Below are 21,568 nucleotides of genomic sequence, written 5' to 3' on the forward strand. Positions count from 1 at the left end.
CACCATTGTTGTCTGCTTTAGTCCTCCTTCTAAGTGTGTGCTGTGGACTCCTCTGTATTGAATTTCATTTTATTGATCTCAGATAATTTCTCCCATTTGTCAAGACCGCTTTGATTTCTAGCCCCCAAAGCGCTTGCAAAGTGTGCTTCCCCACCTGGAGGTACCCACAGATTTTAAAGTGTGCTTTCTATCCCATTATCCTCCTCATTAACGATATAAACAATAGCAGCGTGATCCAGCACCGTCTGCTTGCTCGCTGCTCTCCCTTCCCTCCCTCTGACCTCTCCCGGTACGGGGGCAGCGAGACCCCTTGCCTGTGAAATGCAAGAGGGACACGGGCTTGCCACCGGTGATGGCAGCACCCTGAAGACAGGGGGTAAAGCACATCGTCCCACGCTCAGCAGGTTGCTGCCGCCGGCGTCGGGCATTAGAGCCTCTCATCTGACATAGGCACACCTCCATCCAAAGTTAAAAAGCTGCTCCTGTGCATATGTGTGTGTGGGGGGTGTTGAACCTCAAGCCTGTAGCCAGAAGACAAGCTGGGCTTGGTTTGGCTCAGCAGGACCACTGAAGCTCGGGCTACCAGAAACGTTTACTGAGTGAGTTTGTGCAGCTTCAGCTCAGGCTTGCCAGGGGCCCAGCTGAACAATTAAAGGAAATATCAGTTCAGTTGCAGGTTGCAGCACACTCATAGCCCTGCCTTCAATGAATAAAATTAATCATTCTCACTGATTCTCTAATCAACCCAGTCCTCAGAGGTGTAAATTATGGTGGCAGATGTATAATCAGGGAAGTTTTCCAAATTAACCTAAAAAAATCCCAAGAACCCACTGAGTCTCTTAGCGTTGGCTGAGCTGAGCAAGGGCTGTCTAAAACAAGTGCAACAGAAAACTGGGCAGCAGCAACCGTGCCTTGTGAAAGACAATGGAAAAACAACCATCCTGGAAGGGAGGGCTTCGATTCAAGGTGACAAAGGCCCTCCCGGGCTGGCCGTTCCCCAACGACCCTGCCCAGATGCTCGGGATGTGCCTCCAAGCATTTGTTTACATGGAAATCCCACCAGGATCCTACACCTCAGCAGGTGCAGGAGCACCTCAGGAAAGGTGCCAATCCCTTCAGCCGGCAGACCTGTCGGAAGAAAATAAACCTCAGCACATGGCTAGGACACGGAGGGTCGGGGTGCGGCTGTCAGCTGGTGCCACCCTCTGCTAAATGCATCCCTGCCAGCAGCGTCGGTCTGGCTGGGGGGGGACATCAGGGGGACATCAGCTTGACAGCTTCGGCATGGTTTTGTCTTCTCACTGCTTCTGTAGTGGGAAACACCAAGGAGCCTTGGAGAAGTGAAGGTGGCTGCTGTGTGATAGCGCCCGTGTGGAATGGTTATTTATCCACTGACCTGGGTCTGCAAAGGACGTTGGGCCACTTTATTTATTCTCCCTAGAGATGTGGATTGAAATAATGGTACTGGTGTGTACTGAATAACGAAAACGAGGAGATGTCAGAATGGAAGAGTAATATTTTAAATGCAGCATTGGAGCCTTTAGAGGAAAACAATGAAGCAAACCCACAAAACTCGAGTTACAAGTGTATTGCCTGCGTGACCTGGGGGCACAAAAAGAGTTCAAATGGGGCCCAGCCTGCTGCTTTATGTACCCACTGTTTTATTATGTAAAATAAAAATAAAATGGATTCCAGCAAATAATGGTAAATATTTGATGATGTAATTATGCCTTATTAATGCAATGTTCTTTCTTTTGCAAATTAAATTTTCACAGGAATTCATCACCCATTTCATTTTTATTATTTAGGCCATGAGTATGTCACAGTTGTTTGTTATGTACTTTCATAACCATTTGATTAATATTAAATGTTTAAAATAAAAACTCCATTTATATTTTAGTTATAATGGCCCTACGAAAGTATTATGAATACAAGTCAGTATTTATGGCCTGCATTAGTTCTTAGTACTACTTTTGATATTTTTATTGCTGTACAGGACACGCACAGTTCATTACATATGAAAAATAGTTTAATTTTCAGGAGCTTTGTAACGATCCATAAACCGGAGAGTTTTCCTTGCCATGCTGCATGAGCCCTCTCCGTCCTCCCGCTCCCACCTCTTTTATCCTGAAGAAGGCAGACCTGAGAGAAGGAAAAAACTACCCTATCCGCTTGCCTGGAAGAGCGGATCTCTTAAAAGGCATGAACCCGGGAGTTACAAGTTTTGAAAATCCTGACAACACAGCTCCTGTCCACCCAAACTTACAGATCTGGATCACGGCTGGGCAGGAACTGGGGAGAGCATTAACTACCAGGAATTATCTCACAGGTCTGTAAGGCATCTTTCATGCCTGTTGGATGTGGTAACAAACCGAACCCTGTGTGTTTGACAATTACCCCGTACAGAAAAGCTCCCTGTGGCCACTACAGCGGGTGGCTGCAGCCGGCACCCTACTGCTGTGGGTTTCGGGCTCCAAAGATGCCCGGGAGGAGCAGGGTCCCCTGCGGCACCGGGAGCAGCATTTGGTTTTCTGCTCTGGTATCTCAGGCAATTTCAAGTGCTTCAGGGGTTTTTTTTTGCAGTACTGCAGAGAAGTGCTGTGGCTTCCATTAAAAAAAAACCAAAAAAGGACCAAAAAAACCCTTCCCGAGCACTCCCCCTGCTCTCTGCCAACCCACTGCGAATCAATCAATCCCATGCAACGTTTTCGGATGGATCAAAAGTGCCACAGTCATTACCGTGCGCGTGTAGGATGTTAGTCCTAAACCAGGTACCTATGAAGTCCTTACTTCCTTTTGCTACAAGGCTTGCTGCTCTGTCAGCTTTGACAACGTCCTTGCAGACTCTACATGTCACTGTACCTCCTACCGGCTGCAGGCTGCGCGCACAGAGCATCTTCTTCCCAGCTCCAGTTATGCTGGATTTCACTGGCATGCTAGCGTGTCGCCTGCAGGAAGAAAATTGGATCCCAGGACTTGCTAAACATCCTAATGACAGCAGGAGACACGGGGCTGCAGGTGACAGCACCCGTCCCCACCGCCACTTCTGCTGCTGGAAAGTGACGGGTCCAGGCTCCCTCGGGATGACAGGGTGCAGCTAGGCTTTCCTTGCCCAGCTTCCTCTTAGCCACTTGGAAGAAGCAAGCCTACTTCCAGCTTTGCTGGGCTTTTATGAGGCATGGTGGACTTCTGCCACACACCTCGTGCTCATTTAAAGTGGTGCAAAGTGAATACGAAACCTCCCTTGTCTGTCTTGATGGCTTCCTATCCGCCTTGCTACTCCTGTCTAGCCGAGGCGAACGGCTGTGATGGCTGGTCCGTAAAACATCAGTACGGTCCTCACCTATGTGAAGCCAACTAATGGTGCCGGACTATAGCAAGTTAAACAGTCCTTGTAAATATTCTCTGCTCCAGGCCTGCTCCTCCGTTTTTGAAACGCTGCCAGACAGCTGTCCTACCTCTGTGGTGGCTAATATCCCCTGCGATTCGGAGTTTGCTAGGCAGAGCGAGCAGACACAGCCAGCAACAGAAGACTTGTATTCTCCTCCGTGGCTGCTGAAGTGACATTTTAAACAAGTAGGGAAAATGTTCCTGAAGGTATACAGATTTAAGTACCAGAGGTAAAAGCAGCTGCCTCCCTCTGCATCACCAGCACTTGCTCTCAAGAGCTCATTCTGATTCTCATTTCGGTTCCCCAGGCTCCAGAGGCGTATCAGACATGGCTTTCCACCGAACAGAAACCGCTGGTTTCGGGTGATGTTTAGCAAAATATTTTTTTCCTGAGGGTGGTTCAAGAACTTTTGGGCTGTGGGAGGACAGGCAGAGTGTGCATGGGCCCGCACGTGCTGTTTTCACCCCTTCCCTCTCTCAAACACGTGCACGCGCCCGCTGCCTCTGCCCGTGAGGACCACTGAAGAAGCACAGGCTGTGCGTGGCTGTGACCTTTTCATTGCAGCCCGCCGTGGGCTGCTAGGTCTGAAGAAGCAAATTCAGACCTCAGTTTGCAGAGGCAGGGGAGTCAGGACCCCATTTCTAAGTGCTGTTGAAACCCCTGCTGAGGGTGGAGGCCCTTTCTATTGTCAGAACAGGCTGTGCTTTGTTTCCTTCCAACGCCACCATCTCGGAAAGCAGGAGGGGAGCTGCTCCCAGCCCCTCCGTGGGGGGCTGGCAGCCCCTGTACGATGGCAAGGGGCAGGGGGGATGAAGCCCATCGAGTCCCTTCACCCCGTGTCATTCCCAAAGTGCAGAGCCCGGCCGTTTCCAGAGCCACTGCCACACGTAGCTCTGCAGCAGCCAGGGCCACGGGGCTGCCTCCTGCGAGCTCTGTTTGTTTCTGGAAACTGAAATACTTCAGCTTCCAAATCATGACAGGAGAAGGTGCTTTACTTAGGGGTGAAATTGGAGCCAAAATCTATTCCTGGCGATGACTTGAAGGTCACGCACCAACAAAGAGTTCCTACCCCATCGGTATGTGCTGTTAGACAGATGCTGCTGTTGCTCTTTCTCTGACAGTGACAGATTTTAGGCTTAGCATGCCACCCTTTCATGGGTGTGTTTGTTTTCTCCTCCAGTCTGCATTGCTCTCCTAATCCTTGCCCCCAACTCAAGTTTCACCCACTTGTGCCCTCCCCAAAGGGATGCAATTAGGCACAGCTAGTGCAGATCTTTACAGTAACAGCAAACTCCTTCCTGCCTGCAGACTTGACCAGCAATGAGGTGGCAATGCGACTTTGCAAGCGTGCCCCGCAGAGCCTCTGGTCTTGGAATCCTCTGAGGTGAGCGGAGCAGTTCACACGCAGCCCTTGCACCCATTGCAGGAGGCTGGGGCCAGCCTAGGGGACTCAAAAATGGAAGCCGGTCAGCAACCCCCCGAGATTTGTCAGTGGAGACATGTTCCATCGCCGCCCTTTCCCAGCCGGTGGGATGCAGCACTAACCTCTGAGGGGCCACCTGTGGAGATCACAGCCCTGGTTTGCAGTGCTAAGGGTCTGGCTCCCTTCCTTAGGTACACAGCAGAGGTCCTTTACAGGGCAAATGTCTTGGTCTTCACACTCTGGAGGGGTTCAGGCTCCAACAACACAGAAGTAGTTTATTACCAAATCCGGCCGTTCCCCCTTGTTCTTCTCTGGAGTAAGACACCCACCATGCAGAATAGAGGGGAATGAAGCTCCCAAAAGGGCTGCTACCCCACCACCACCACTCTAGTGCCTCTCCGTCTCAAGAGGATGAGTTTTTTAACGTGGCTCTCCGTGGGTGTTTGGCATATGAGGAGACATCAGTAAGAAACGCAGGAAGCTGAGGGTTATGAATGGTGGCTATGGGATGGGCAAGTCAATCAGAGATAAATTGGGAAAGAGGAAAGAGGAGCCTGATGCACTGCTGATCTCCATGGACAGAGATGGATTAGAGCAAACAGTTGCCTGTATTTATAACCTTCCCAACACCCTGCTGCGCCCGAAGGAGAGGAGAGAGGAAGGATCACAAGACCCTCACTAGCTAGGGCTTGGGAAAGGAAGTCTCTGAAATGTGAACGCTGGACATCCCCCCCCCGGGGTCGAGATTTTCCATGGTGTCACTCCCGCTGTCACTTACGGGAGGAGCGCTGTGGCGAGCCGATCCTCACTCCCCAGCCCGCAGGAGAGCTTTTCAGGAGCCCAGAGAGCAAACCTGAAGGGAGGCCAGGAGAGGTCTGCCCCTTTGGTCCCTGCCCCTCACCCCCGGCCGCCTCCAAGGGCTGGCGGAGCTAATTGATTTATTATGAGTACAGTCCTTTCAGTGTGGGTCTGTGTTTATGTTTACTTTTAGGAGCTAGAGATGGTACAGATGGCTAATTTGTTTGTTCGGTATTGTTCTTTCTAGCTGCCTAGAGCTGTTTTTGTACTTCTGTATTTGTCATGGTTACTGCATACTCAAAATCTCAAGTGCCTCTTTTCCTGTATGGCGGAAAGCTTACCGAGTATCAGCTGAAAAATCACGACTGTTTAGGAGAATTCTCTGTTTCACCCCCCTGCCCCTTTGTCCAGCGCTACCCTTCATTGCCTTTGTTTAGGTGGGGAGCTCTCGGAGGCAGAAAGCCAGCTCCAGCACAGAGGTTTCCCAGAACACCCAGAAAACACAGACAACAGGCTTTCCCCTGGCTCTGAGAGCTCCCAAAATGGGTCACCTCCCCTGTAGGTTAGGGAGGAACACAGGCAGGGACAACTAGTGCTGCTGGCAAGAGAAATGGTGGTGGTGGGGAGGGAAGCAGCTGCATTTGATCACACAGCATAGCTGCCCGGTTGCTGCTGGTGGGAAGAGCAAGCCTGCTGATTAGCATTCCCAAGAATACAATTAGGAGACAAGGCTATTTTCAGCGGTGTCCCCTCTCATGGCTTGTAAAGACACAAGCGCAAAGAAGCCCGGAGTAGGCGCTTCCTCCACCGCAGGCACTGGATGGCTTATATTAGCACAATGCTCCAAATCCCCTGTAAGTCCTCCCAGAAAGGGAGAGTAAATATAGTTTGTCAAACTGTTATCTTTAGCACACTGTCTTGTCTGCCAGCATGGATCTTTCTGCATGACCTCTTGCTAAGTCAGGGCAATTTCTTCTCATTTGCTTACTCCTTCCTGCGACGCCGTGCCCAGAGGGGAGCGAGGGCTTCCTGGGGCTGGGGGGAGAGACTGCTTCCACCCCCCTCGCTGACCAGCCTCTGTACGGACACAGCTGGCTTCTTGACCTTTAGGCCCAGTTTTTCCCATCTGTTTTAAAAGGCAAAAAATATGACATGGAAGTTCACACAGAAGGATGGTGAAGGGAAAGAAAAGGAGAGCCAGCTCTGCCGGGGAGCCCCTCTGAGCTCCAGCGGACGAGGGGCACGCTGAGTCCACATCTCTGCACCAGGTTCACCTGTAATGCACCAGGTTCTCTGTAACGATGGGACGGTGGTGGGAGGAGAAACACAGGGAGGTTTTGCAGTGAGCTGAAGCGAGCCCTACGTCACACTGCTGCTTCGACAGGCGGTCTTTCCCTCCCTCGGTCTCACTTTGCCACCGCTTCTCTTGTGCCACCACTCCTGCACGCACGCACGCACACACGGCTCTCCACCAGACCGGCTTGCCTCTGCCCTGCCGGCTGCACGAGCAGCAGCCTAAGCACAGCTAGGAGGGCGGGCAGGTCCCCCCTTTGGGGGTTTGCTCAGCATGGGATGGCTGTGGCCAGCTCATGGGCCATGCACGGGGTGCTGGCAGGGCTGGGACACTGCAAGGCATTGACTATATTTTGAATCGAGAAGGGGATGTGTGGGAGAAGGGGCCTCACACACCAGCGGGGACCTCACCTGCTAGTTGAAGAGCATCCTGTCTTTTAACAAAACAAAAAGAGTGAAGGACCAGAGTTGACTGCAGCTCCGGTTGCCCACCAGCTGCCCTGCCAGCTGGGGCACCGCAGCAGGCCAGACCCCTTGCCCACGGGTCCGCAGCCTCTGCCCCTGCGGGAGGGAGAGGCCTCCGTGGGGAAGCCTCCGGGAAGCAGCTACCTGGACAACTTGACAGCTCGCAGCAGCCAAAAAAGGCCCAACCCGTGTCAGGTCACAGCTATACCGGAAAGTCAGAGGCAGAGCTCGCTTTCCCCAGGTAAGCTGGAGCCCTACGAACGCAGCGAGAGGGCCGGCAGCTCCAGCAAGCCGCGTCCATGGGGGCGCTGGGTTTCTCAGCAGGTCTCCCGTGCCCGTCACAGCGGGCAGTGACGTGCCTCCACACAAAAATCCGCACGTCCGAACCACTAATTTTCAAACACATCATTTCCTTTTTTTTTAATCTCAGCAGAGTCTCATCCTTTCAGGAAACTGCCACAGGCGACTGGTGTAACACGAAGCTCAGAGACTCCGAGGTAATGAAAAGGGGGAGATTAGAGAGCTAACGGCCCCAGCTGCCACTCCAAGCTTTACTCTCCCTGGCCGCACTCGGTTGGAGAGGCATCATGTTGCAGCTGCTTCCCGTGCCATTCTCTAGCATGGTTGGGGAACTCTCCAGAACAAGAACAACACTTTCGGTGCCGTCTGCCAGTCGGAGAAACCCAAGCATGCTCTTTCGTCAGGAGGCCCCCTGCTTCCTCCTGCGCCACTGAGCAGAGCTCTTCCAAACTCGCAGAGGCCAGGTCCTCGTCTCTGCCCTGCTGCCCTAAATCTACAGCGACTCCGGCACAGCCAGGGTTTACACAGGGGAACGAAGGCCGGGGTCTGGCCCGGCGAGGTGCTGCTCATCAGGCAGAAGCTGAAGAGGGACCAGCCGTCCTGCGGGGAGACTGGGCTCAATTGCGCTCCAGGGATGGGGAGCGAACCCGGCCCTCGCTGGGCATCAGGAAGGGGACAGAAGGAGAGGAGCTGTCTCCAGCATCCAACAGCTTGCTGCAGAGGATCACATCCAACAAACCTCCCTCTGTTCCCAATAACTGAGGGTAGCTCTATTAAATACATATCTAGAAACCTACTCGCTGTCAGGTGACTATAGCCAGAGGAAAGTCAGACAGCTGCGTGCCAGATATGCAGCATACAACTGCACATATTCTGTGGCCAAACCAATGCAGAGGCACCGTAACCATTTCCTACAACACGGGTTGCATGAGGGGCTTCAATCCGTGCGCTCTTTTCTCTGTTGGCACCACCTCCGTCTTCTTTTCCTCCATCAGCTTTGAGGCAGCGAGTGGGGAAGGGAGCGCAGGCAAGAGCCTGTGCTTCCCTGGGCACAGGGGTGCCGCTCGCCTCCCTGCAGCCAGGGCATTGCTCAGCCCTCCTCTCTCCGATGAGGCCTTTTCCAGGCCTGACGAGATGCCTTCTGCTGCTCTCCTGATGGAAGTGGTGCCATCCCCTTTGCAACTCTCCCCTGCCCATTGCCCGCTGAAATGTTCTGCCTTGGCCCTGCGCAGCCATTAGGCACTTCTCCACCTCTCCCTCGTGGGGAAATGAGATGAAGACGACCAGCCACAAGGCTCCTTCATTCAGCACAGCTCAACTCCAGCCAGCCACATCTTGGCGGCCAGCCTTATTCCCGAGGAATTTCCCCACGGTCGTGCTATGCTAAAGTTTCCTGAGGTGCAAATGCACACATGCAGCACAGACATGCCAGAAGCCAGAGAATCACTTGAGGAGCATATCAAGTGATTCAAATGAAGCTCACTGCTTCAGCTCAGTTCTCGGGCTTATTCTTTTCATTTCCTCAACTTTGAAGGAGTTCCTGACTTTATTGCACCTTCCACACGCCTGACCCAGTTACGCTTGCCCCGATTCCCACCTCCGCTAGCTAACTGGTGAGCTCAGGGGTGATGGAGCACACCCCACTGTGGGAGCCCAGCCACCCCCCCTCCGCCACCATCCCAACAGGGTTTGTGTTCCGGGACTCACAAAGCTCTTTCCCGTTAGGACACTGCTAAGGAGACAGCAACAGTAATAAATGGCTTCAAGAAACTCTCCCAGCCCTTCCTATTTATTATAAACCAGTGAGATGCCAGTACCAATGAGTAAAGTATTAAAATACACATGAGATTCTGCTTGGAAACATGATTTTTTCTCTTGATATTCATCAATAAGGATTGTATTTCCCAGGTAAATTCACTTGAAACAAATCATTATGATAGCTTATACGTACGTTTTTAAAGTTAGTTTAAATGTGAATTTTCCAACAACATTACTTGTTGGTTTTTCCAAAGGCCAGTCAAGCTTGCAGTGACAACAAAAACCCCCTTCCCTTTACTTCAAGGGAAGTAAATTTTGTGGAGAAGAGGCAGACCGGTAGATCTGCTTCAAGTGCCTTACCCCTACAGCTCTGCACTTCCTTCTGGTTATTCTGAAAAGCAGCCAGGAGATGCCCTGCGTGGAGCCAGGAGCCCTGCAGCACTGACGACAGGAACCAGCATTTTATTTCACTCATTGGCCACCCCGTGCCCCTTTCCTTCCCAGTTTTTCTAATGACATGCTTGTGAGAAAGTTCAGATCCAAGTAACTTTGCTCTGCTCAGGCCCAGATTGCTCCTTCACCTATTTGCACATACCAAGTACCCTGAAAGAACCAACATTTCTTCTGAATTATTTATAGTATATGGAAATGATAATAACATAGAAATCTGCTATGATTTAACTAATTATGAATAAGTAATAAGGTAATGCTAGCAATACATTTAACTGAAAAACCTATTTATAATGAAATGATTTCTTATAAATAATTAGAGCAAAACTAATGTGTTGTAACTCATCATTTACATTTAGGGCCTGATTCTTCCTGCGCTTCTGGTGTAACTTCATCTACAGGGGTGCTCCCGTGGAGCCAGTGAAGTCAATGACAGAGCTGTTGGCAGGATGGGATCCAGTTTAGGATTAGAAGGAGAATGGATTGCAAAAGAAAAAGGTCGCATTTTCTGTTTTGTTTTTTAAACCAACTAAGGGCCAGCAATTCAGTCCCTAAAAGATGAGCTTTGCTTTTCGCCTGGAGAGTAAATTCACCTTATTTTGCCTTCCTTAAGCCCATTTTAAAAGCAAATGAAACCCAGATGACACTAACTCTATTTCACATGTATTGCTTGCCATTTGCTCTGCACCCAGTTAGCCTAAACCACTCTTGCCTGACTCTGTACAGCAGCTCCTGGCAATGTGGACCCTAACGGATACACTTGTGGATACCACGGCAAAACCCAAAGTTTGGTTACTGAGACGTGATGGGAGGAGGGGTACCTGGAGGAGTGTACTCATCTGAGCAAGAGGGATTAAATTCAGACTGCCATGACCAGCCTGTCCCTGGAGCCAGCCTGGGCCTTAGCTCAAAGGAGTGATGAGCAATTCAGACCAGCTTCCAGCTCCCACAGTCAAGAGGCAGATGCAGGGGTGGATGGCACCTAATTCAGCCTTTTTTTTTAAGTAGACGGTCTCACTGCAGTCCTTTGTCTCCGCTTTGAAATCAGGCTGGTTTTTAACTCTGATCAGATGCAAATTGCTTCACGGAAGCAATACTGGGTTTTGGCTGTAAGCAGTAAACAGAAAGGATGCTTCATTACGGTCACCTTCTTGAAAACAGACAAAATTAAAGAGGAACAGATCTCGCAGTCCTGCTTTCTCTGACCTAAGTCAGGGTTTTGCTTAGGAGAGGAACTCAAGGCAAGCTGGAAAACACATTTCACTCAGAGGCCCAGCCTGGCTCCACCAGTGACAACCTCAAATGCACCCGGTACCCCTCTTTGCCTTTTGCCTTTCTCAGCTGAAAGAAGCCTGTGCTGGAGCGGCACCCGTGCCCCTTCCTACGGATTAAGCACTGCTTAATCCCCTCCTTGGCTTTCGGAGGGGCTTGTATGATATCCTCATGCAGGAGCTGAAAACCTGTAATAAAATTAGGCTCAGTGAAGGAAGAGAAAACCCTCTGCCAACAAAAGTAGCCGGATGCATAGCCTTTGACAGGCCAAACGTAGCCCATGAGCCACTAGCTGAACTGCCGTGATCACCATCAGGATGAAACAGGCAGTGCCGCAGCACCTTTTTGGAGCTGCTCAGGAAGAGCTTAAACGAGCCCTGAGGTCACACCCAGTGCAAAGGGTGAATATGGCCAAAATCCAACACTCTCGGGCAGCCCCTTCCCCTGCAGGCACCTCTGAAGGTGCTCCCCCAAGGAAAGCGCTGCCGGCAGCAGGGGCGCCGGGGAAGGACGAGGGGAGGCCAGCCGGGCAGGTAACCCCATCCCTCTGCAGCCGGGGAGTAGCTAAAAAGGGAGCCCGGAAGCTTGCCTACGCAAACCAGATTTATTGGTGTTGTTCCAGTGCTTCGTGGACTGTTATCCATCAAAAGCAGCACTGAAATTGGCACTCTTCGCAGCAAAGGAAGGGATCCACCCCAAAACACTAAATGTCAGGAAACTTTTGTGACACAGGATGAAGAAACACATGCTGCCGCTGCAGTTCAAAATGTTCCTGCTCGGAAGATAACTGGGAGGCAGCGTGGCCGGGCCGGGCTGCTGGTCCGCACCTTCCAGCAGCACCAGGACCACACAAAACCTGCAGAGCCCTTGCTGCGAGTCCTCCCTGAGGGGTGGCCGGAGGCCAAATGACTAACCACCCAGCACGCACCGCCTTCCCAGAAAGTCTCGCTACCTGGAAAGCCTCTCCGTTTAAGAGGCGGATTTCAGGAAATAACCAAATTGTGGAGAAGAGGAGAGGAGCAGAAGTCAGACCTCCACGTTTGCGAGTTAATTTTAAAGCTGTCAAATGAAGAGGTCCGGGCAAAGAGCCACAGTAACCCAAAGAAGCAGAACCAGTGAGGTGAAATAACTGTCTGGATTATAAAAACTATTAATAGGGGATATAAAGTAGTCGGTTCAGTTATGGGCACAGGGTGTTTGTCTTTCCGAAGGAAAGCAGAGGGCTTACACAAATAGAAGGGGTCTCACAATATGAAAGTAATCATCAAAATAGCCATTAAAAAGCACAGCTAAAAATCGTTGCTTCACGCTGTTTACCATCGTTCGTTTCCTCTGGGAAAGCCAGAAGGCGCAGCTTAGATGCCTAAGCAGAAATTTTGAACTAATTAGAGTCCCTGGAATGACAAGTTAAAGCCCCAGCAGGGCCCATCCAGCCCCATTCTCCCCAGGTGCAGGGAAGCCAATACGCAGCACCGCTACTACATGAAGCGTTTTGTTGCCCAGAGTTAATAAAGATAGCACGGTACTTTCTGCAAGAAAAAAGAACTCCTTCCTTCTGTAATTTCCAAAGGGAGGTTGCCCTAACTATATTGTCATAGAGAAAATGGATTGAGCCCTATTCAATCACCACCACAAAATCACAGGGAAGTTAGTGGGGTTTTTTTCTAATTATTACAGTCCAAACAGGTCTGAAAGTGTGATGGAAAAAGCGGTGCTTATGCTGGCTTAGCTTCATTGCAATGCATGAAGTTGGATCTGCAAAGGCATGAGTCAGTGTGCAGGGGCTGATTTATTTCTTGATTTTTGTGAAGTGAAAGAAAGGTGATGTTCAGCATCACCTTCCCCGGTTCCCATCGAAGTCTTTCATCCAGGACCCCCATTTTGCGCTTTCTAACTATCAGCTGAGGGATGATGCATCTTGAAAGAGAAAATTCTTTGTTCCTAGGGCTTAGCAGCAGCTGAATTAAGTAAGACAAAAAAAAAAAAGAGAGTTGTAAATAGTCTGGACAAAATTAAATGCCTCATTCCATTATGCAGTTGTTGCCTAATATCTGTAAGTCTTCTTACTACTGGACAGTTGGAGAATGTGACACTCCTATAAAAAAGGGTTGGAGAAAACCTGGACTTCTGGTGGAAAAAAAAATTAAGGAAATCTATTTGAAAAAAAATCGGGCCTCCTTCGGCTCATAAAGATGCAAAAAGAAGAAAAAAAAAAACCCAAACCACGGGAGGGAATAGGGGAAAGCCCCGCTTGCTTTCTTGTGGCCCTGGCCGAGTGGGTGGCAGGGTGAGGCCCCCGTCCTCAGCCGGGGCGCTGCCCCAGCCCACCACCCGCCCACTTCCCAGCCGCCAGCCAGCCGCTCCGGCCCCGCAGTGCGGGAACAGGAGGAGTTGTTTCCCGCTGCAAGGAAGCGACCTGGTGAACCAATAACCCCTTTCATCTCTGTTTACTCATCTTCTGTTTTTAAATGGTTGCCAAAAAAAAAAAAAAAAAAAGACATGAAGCATCTCTGGGGTGAGGGGTGTGTGGAATAAGTGTTTTATAGTGGAAAAGGGTAAAAGAAAATGCATACTTGGCATTTTTGCAGGGAAGAGTGAATGCCCTCCTTCCCAGAGGTAGCGGCTGAGGTCTCCCTGAAAATTGGAGGCTCCCCAGGGTGTCCCAGGGAAGCTACAGCTCTCCGCCAAGGAGGGCACCCTGCTGCCCTGCCGCCTCGCAGGGTGCCCCGGGATGGGATGGGGGCACCCTGGGGCTGGGGACCACCGGGGCAAGCGGCAGCGGGTCATGGGGGCAGAGAAGGGGACCCTGAGGTGGGGGCACGGCCGGGTGCTGTGCAGGGCAGGGTGGGTTCTCACCCCTGCCCCGGCGCTGCATGGAGGTGGAAGCTAATGAGCAGGGATGCTTCTTGCAGTGTTTGCTGAGTCAAAGGTGATGGGAGGAAGAAACACCTACTGCAGCGGGAAGCTTTCACGAACTTTTCCTGACTTCTCCGTGAGTTTATTTTATAGGGGACTTCCACTTGATGCAACATTTTGGGTTTTAGCATCTCCTCTGCTATACTGGTATCTGCAAAACCGGCTCTTGAGTGGCAGAAAGAAAAGCAAAGTTAGGTGACTTGTGTATAAAAATAACTGCAGAGTTATCACCCCACCTTCAATGCACCTATGCCAACCAAGCAAGACAGCCATATAGATACTAACATGCACTTGGGAGATTTCTATGGGAGACGTTACTGTTTCTTCTTTCCCAGAAGGGAGGCTTCGGGAGGCTTCAGCCTTTCAGGGAGCTCAGTGATTCAAATTTGAACCCTGTGCTTAGTGCTCAAAGCCCATGGCTTGCTCCAGAGGCTGCCCGAAGGCAGAGTTATCTCCGGAGCGGCACCCCCGGGTGATGAAGCGGGTAAGCAGGCACTCCGTTCGTCTGCTGCACAGCACTGCCTGACCTTGGGCCGTGCAAGGGAAGGAGGGTGACTCGGGAGTCCGGCCGGCCTACATGGCATCCCAGGGAGGGTGGCTGGGCCATCCCATGGCCCTGTTTGGCAAGCGGCAAGGGCCACCCTCTGCAACGCACCCGCTGTAGAAAGTGAATCCATAGGTTGCCCAGGCTCACCTTCTGTTTCAACGGGGAAAAAAGTTTTCTTGGTTTTTGGTTTTCGGTGTTTTTACTTGCCTCGTTATCTCTGGGAGCACAGACTTGAAGGTGTGATTTATCCTGGGCTGGACTGTGGCGTCTAAACAAACAAGAGTCCACTTTGGGAAAGGGTTTTTTAAAATTATTTTTCAAAAGCTGCAGCTGGAGCTACCTAAATGCAAATGCTTGGGGAGGCGAAACATGACATGCTGAGGGCTGAGCCTAATTACTGGATGCCTCCCGCCCGTCACCCTGTTGTGGCGAAGCACGCGCTGAAGCGGTAGGAGTCAGGGCTACAAACATCTCGATTTACGATGAGCTCAGCTACTCCTGGTGCCATTGATTTCCGCATCGTCCAATGTTTTCTCCTCCCGCCTGAGGAGAGGCTGTGTTCGTGCGGGGACTGCAGCTACGCCATAACACCCTGCGGCCCCGGACACCATACGGGGTGTCCCACGCCACTGTGGGGGTGAATTAGACATGGGGAGCGGGTGCAACCGGCAGGGCAGGTGCCACCCTGCAGGCGAGCTGTCACCCAGGAGGGCGAGCGGGTGGCTGGGTGTCCCCGGAGCAGCGTCCCATCCCGCCCTGTCCCACCGAGGGCGGCCGCCCTGCCAGCAGGAAGGATGAGCGGGGCTTGGCCCCGGCAGAGGAGGAAAGGATCCAGGGGCCCTGTTGACATAACAAGCCACTAGAGAGCACTCTCAAATGTATTTATACCCTTTGCCTAAGTGCTGGTTCATAAAAACACGCGGTTGCCATGGCCTGGTTTACAGCACATCTAAAAAGAGAGCTCCCAAACATACCAGGTTTTCTGAGGCCACCGCAAAGGCGGTCAAAGCCTCCCTTGTGTGGCGCCTTGTGCCCACCCCCTAGGACCCAGGCGCAGGACAGCACCCGCCGGCTCCACGCACCCCCTCCCGCCCCGCACTGCTGCCTGTTCACAAGTAAGTGTCAGAAACAGCATTAAAAAAATTAAAAAAAAAATAAAATTGCACTGGGGCAACTATACCTTTTTCAAGTTTTCTTTTTTTATATACAAAAAAGCACAAGAAGTACTTAAAGCTCCTAGTTTCCTTACATTTAGTGCCAGAAGTAAAAAGAAAATATGTAAAAATGTCAACAGGTTAGTTCAGCAGCTATCAACAAAAGCACTGTGCAGGTGATCTGCCAGGAAAAAATATCTTTGAAAAAAATGTGATGGAAGTGGGTTTGGGGAAAAAAAAAAGCACACATTCTTCATTAAAACACTTTTAATACTACACAAATTACAGTATCACCTTTTAAAAAGTTTAAAAAGGAATATTAACAGTAGCACTGTTGCAGCTAAAACACTTCAAAATAATAAAAAAAAAAAAGAAAAAAGCTTGTAGCCCAGGAAGTAGTAAACTGGTATAAAGGGAGAATCCACCGTAGCGTTATTGTAACTCAGTAAAGCAAAAAAAAGGAAAAAAGCAACATTGAACGTGAGAAAAATGAGCTATGCATGAACACCCTCAGATTTTAACTTTTTTCCTTTTTCTTTTTTTTTTTGTTTCCTTTTGCAGTTCTGAAGTTTGATGGTGCAGATTAGACTTGGCCGGGGCACGGGGGCTGAACGTCAGCTGGGCGAGCGCAGCCACCGCGAGCCATTTCTTTTCCAGCTACGTTGCTCCCAGGCCACCGCCTGGCATCGCCGGCCGGGGAGTTTCCATCCTCTCCAGGAGTCACAGAGCTGGGGGAGCGGGGCGGCCGGCGGGGAGGAGGAGGAAGGTGCGCTTCCTGACGGGCCTCTCCGCCCGGTCACACCAACGTCCCTCGGCCCCAAAACAAGGGTATGCTTTGTCAGGAGCAGGTCTCACCCTCGGCAGGCTCAGAGCTGGGCCACCTGATAACACAAAAGGGGGGGCCTTTTTAGGGAGGCTTTGGGGTTTTGGTTTTGCTTCTTGTTTTTTTAAGAGTAGGGATACCACCTTAATCAAAAACATGAGCTTCATCCCATGTGAGGTATTATGCCAAGCAACTTTGAAGAACTTGTTACCATCTACCAGCTCAAAATCCATTTTTTTTTAATAAAGTGCCTAAATACACATTTACACAGATCATAGTGGTTCCAAAGAATCCTTTACAGTTTTTTTTTTTTTTATATATAAGTATATATATAGGTATATATATATAATGTGCGTTTTCTTCAAATTGGCTAAATGTGTTTACATAAGACACCAATCTTGACTATAGGTATAAGTTTTAAAGCGTAATATCGACTCAATGAATTTGTTTATCATGCAAGTCTTATCTAATATTACATTGACCTGTAATATGGAACACAATGTAGTGGGTGTGCTCATTAAACACTTCATAAAAAATTACTGTGCATGTGCAGTTCTGATCTTCAAATACTAATAATGACCATTTCTTTAAAAAAAAAAAAAAAGAAAAAAGAAGTCTTCCAAAGAAGACCTACTCTGCATTAAATTGCAGTCTGAACATTATCACAATAAGAACAGTTTACTAAAAAGCACCCAAAATTCTTCAAATTATAGTCGGCTGAACAGATTTTTCCTCCTCCTCCTCCTCCTCTTCCGATACTGAAAGTGTTTATTAGCCCGTCCCCGGGAAGGGACGACCTCGCCACCCTTTTGCTCAGAAACAACCGCGTATAACCGAGTTATAAACACCTCAACAGAAGGGCTCGTACAGCTGCAGCGTTGCCAACGAACTATAAACAGCACAAAAACATCACTATAAGACTCGAACTATTTCTAGTAACCAATGATTTATTGATTTTAGAAGTCTGCTTGGTGATGCAGAAGCGTGATCAAAAGAAGTGGCTTTACAAAAGAGTTCTCCAAAGTAGCTTAAAAGGCAGGGCCAGGGCTATTATGTGCAGCCCTAATTGCTTTCATTTCAACCAGTTTATATTTTCATTTTCAAAGAATAGCAGTAGGTTTGTTTCAAGCACACGTAATAAGGAAATTACAGGTTTCCTCCACCCACATTTGGGCTGTCACTGATCTGCCCGCGGGCAATCTGGCAGAGCCTCAGTCACCGCTGTCACTGTACCACACCGTACCTGCCACTACTTGGAAATACCGGGTCAGCGATAGTAACAATAGCAACAGCACTAGAGGTGACTGATAAGCAAACTCAAAGTCCACCTGCACTATCTGAAAATTAAAGTAAAATTTGTAAAAAAAAAAAAAGTCTCTCCCCCACCTCCCCAGCTTTGTCCAAAGACACAAAAGCCCCAGAAGTGACGCTGAAGACCTTCAAGGATGGCAGTGCTACGTTGGCGCCTTCGCCAATCGTGTAATTAAGTTCGTTATCAAAATTCCACGTTATGGTATGTAATTGGTGAGTAAATGCAGTTTTGTAATCTTACAACTGATCACGTGAACTGCGGTCAACTTTGCCTCAAAAAAAAACAAAACACCAAACCAAAAACAAACAAACCCAGAAATCCCTAACTCAACAGCGCCTCTGGGACACCTCTCCACATCCTACTCTGGAGGCAACTTCCCTTGAGAAACACGGAGGAATTTGGGACTGGATCTGGCGGATCTGCCATCGCAACCCGAGCCGCGCTTTTCTGGGAGAAAGCCCTCCTGCTCCCTAAGCTCGCCTGGCCGGCGGGATGGCGAAGGCCATCCCTGCCTTGGCTAGCCACTCTTCTCCCCAACCGCCTCAGACCAAGCCTGCATGCGACCAGCTCTACAGGACAGGGGCCAGGAATAAGGAATCACAGACAGTAAGGCAATCTTTACAATGTCAGAAAGTGTATTTGGCATTTAAAAAAAAAAAAAAAAGAAAAACAAAAAAAAAAGAAACAAGTGCATACAAATACAGCTAGAAGCATTTCTGGTTTGCCAAGTGCTCTCTAAAAAAAGCAGCGCAAGTCACAGCCTACATTGAACAGTAACTGTCACCAGGGAAGCACAACAAATAGTTGCTATAACAAAAGGGAAAAAAGAAAAAAACAAAAAAATAAGATTTAAAAAAAAAAAAAAACAAAACAAAACAAAAAAAGAGAAGAATTAGAAGAAATGCCTTTATAATAAGTACATACCTTTTGTCTTCAAAAAATATAGAAACACAATGTATTCAAAAAAATCAAAATTATACAGCCATGTTTATGAAGTCTACATTTCCCTTGTCTTGGAGATATATATATATTTATATATATATATTTATAGATATATACAGAATTCGAGCAGTTCGAGTTCGAGGTGACGTCGGGCGGCGAGAGCGGGCAAGTCACGAGTCCCTCTCCTTTTTCACTTTCACGTCTCCGGCCAGGATGGTGGCGATCTCCCCCTGCATGAAGGCCCAGGGGACGTTGGAGCCGACCAGGGGGCACTTCTCCCCGCTGGGACAATACACCTCCCCGCTGGCTCCCTGCTGCTTGATGCTCTGCCGGGAGCAGGGGAAGCAGAACTTGTGGGAGGGGACGGAGGGGCACTGCACGAAGTGGGTGTCCTCCAGGCGCTCGTGGCAGAGGGTACAACACAACGGGACGCTGGCGGCGAGGGACGAGTCCGGCAGGCTGGCGGGGTGGACGGGCTCCAGCCCGCCCGCCGCGTTGGCCCCCTGGCCCGGCACCTCCCTGCCGGGGCCCAGCCTTCTTTGGTTCATGGCGGAGGGCGAGGGGGGGCTGCTGCTGTTCCTCCGCGTGGTGGAGTGGACCTGGTTGGCGTCTTTGGAGGCGTGGTTGCCCCCGGCATTGTCCGCCACCAAAATGAGGGCGGCCATGGGGGACTGGCCGTTCTGGGCCGCCTCGGGCGGCGTGGTCCGGTTGGAGTGGGGCGAGGCGGTGGGCGGCGGGGGCGACATGAAGGGGGTGGCCGTCAGCGGCAGCTTCATCCCTTCCGACGAGGTGGGCAGCCAGGGCTGCGCCTCCCCGTTGATCTTCGGGGGTCCCGCCTCGCCCTCCGGCTCGGGGGAAGGCTTCCTCTTCCGGGCGGCCCGGGCCCCTGCAGAGGCAGAGGGGAGGAGGAGGAGGAGGAGGGTGAGACGCCAGCGCAGTCGCAACGCACCGCTGAGCACGGGGGTCACCGCCGTGCAACCGCAAAAGCGGGCGGCCGCGGCCACCCCCCGGGGAACCCGCCCACCCAGGCCGTCGGGCCGCCGCCTCGGGCGCCCGAAGCCGCCCGGGATCCTCGCCCCCGCGTCCCGGGAGAGCCCCCCAGCCCTGCCCTGCCCGCCGCCGCCCCCCGGCCCCCGCCGCCTCACCTGGCTTGGCCACGGCGCCGTTGGTCTCGTAGCCCATCAGCCTGCCGCCCGCCATGCCCGGCTCCTTCTTGAACTTGCTGTCGAAGGGGGGCACGGCGTGGCCGCCGTGCTGGTGCAGGGCCAGCAACGTGTCCCGCACCGTCTTGGGCTTGGCCAGCCACTCCTGCTCGCTGCCCGCCCGGCCCTTGCCCTCGGCGCCCAGCTCCGCCGCCGCCGCCGCCGCCGCCGGCAGGCTCTCGGCGGAGCCCCGCTTCTCCTTGGCGCCTCCGTCGTGCTCCCCCGCCGCGCCGCCGCCGCCGCCGCCCGAGGAGGAGGAGGAGACGGAGCCGGGGCGCTTGTGCCCCAGCTCGCCGGGCTGCCCCGCCGCCTGCCCCGCCGCTGCCGGCTGCTGGGGGACGGGCACGGCCATCGGGGCGGGCGCGGCGGAGATGGCGGCCAGCGAGGCGGCGGCGGCGGCGGCGGCGCGGCTGCCCAGGCCGCCGATGGCGGCGGGGAGCCCGGCGCCGTTCACCAGCGGCACCAGGGTGGGGGGCACGGCATGCGTCCGCCGCGGGTTGGGGCTCTGCCGGTTGAGCTCGGGCGGCTCCTCGGGCTTGGGGAAGCCGTTGGGCACCAGGATGCCGTTGACCTGCCGGCCGCCGCCGTACTCGGCGCCCAGGCGGGGCGGCGGCCGCTCGGCCGCCAGCGGGTAGCGCTCCAGGGGCTGCGGCGGGGGCCGCGCCGCCGCCTCCGCCGCCGCGGGGTGGCCGAGCTGCTGCTGCTGCGCCAGGAGCTCCTTGGCGGAGAGCGGCGGCTGCTTGGCGTGGGGCGGCGGCGGGGCCCGGCCCTCGGGGAAGCAGCCGTGCGCCCGCTTCAGCTGCCGCGCCGTGTCGATGACGAACTCCACGCGGTCGGCGCCCTCGTAGTTGACGCAGCCCCGGCAGACGGGCTCCGTGAAGTCCCAGATCATGGCCCAGGGCATGCGGGGCAGGTCGCACAGGTAGCACGACTGCCTGCGGGAAGCAGCCGCCACCGCCGCCGACGACATGTCCCGGCCCCGGGGCAGCGGCGAGCGCCCCCCGCTCCGGCTCCGGCCGCCGCCTCCTCCGCCCCTCGCCACCGGAGTCCCGACGGGGAGGCTCGGGCGCCGCGGCCGCAGCGGGACCGTCCGCCGGGCCCTCTCCGCGTCGCCTTCCTCTTCCGTGCGCTGGAGCGGGGCGCGGCGGGCGCCCCGGCAGGCAGAGCCGCTGCGGGGGACGCCGCTCCCCTCGCCGTCTCCGCCGGCGGCGCTCACAGGGCGGCGGGGACGCGCATCTCCGCGGCGCGGCTGGCGCAGGGCTGCGGCCGCTGCCGCCCGCACGGCTCCCCCGCTCGCTGGCTACTACGGGGCGGCGCGGGGCGGCGGGGGCCGGCGCGGCGCGGCGGGGCGGGCGGGGCGGGGACTGCCGCGGGGGCCGGGGCCGGGGCCGGGGCTGGCGGCGGCGCCGTGCCGTGCCGGGCTCCAGCCGCCACCGCCGCCTCTGCGCGCCGCCGCCTCGATTCTTCGACAGTGCCGGCCGCGCCTGCGCGATGGGCGCCCCCGCCCCGCCGCCGCCGCCGC

At 52.9% G+C, this 21,568-nt stretch overlaps 1 protein-coding gene across 1 annotated transcript; it reads right to left on the bottom strand.

Moving 5' to 3' along the window:
* Positions 1–17,519: 17,519 nt before the first annotated feature.
* IRF2BP2 (interferon regulatory factor 2 binding protein 2) lies at positions 17,520–21,111 on the bottom strand. Its single transcript, XM_075146464.1, has 2 exons — positions 19,990–21,111; positions 17,520–19,730 (listed from the first exon to the last, which is right to left on the bottom strand). Exons 1-2 carry the CDS (start codon positions 21,014–21,016, stop codon positions 19,015–19,017), a joined length of 1,743 nt encoding a protein of 580 aa, XP_075002565.1. The 5' UTR covers positions 21,017–21,111; the 3' UTR covers positions 17,520–19,014.
* Positions 21,112–21,568: the final 457 nt, after the last annotated feature.

This window comes from Calonectris borealis, chromosome 3 (assembly GCF_964195595.1).
Source record: "Calonectris borealis chromosome 3, bCalBor7.hap1.2, whole genome shotgun sequence".
In the NCBI taxonomy this organism is placed as follows: Eukaryota; Metazoa; Chordata; class Aves; order Procellariiformes; family Procellariidae; genus Calonectris; species Calonectris borealis.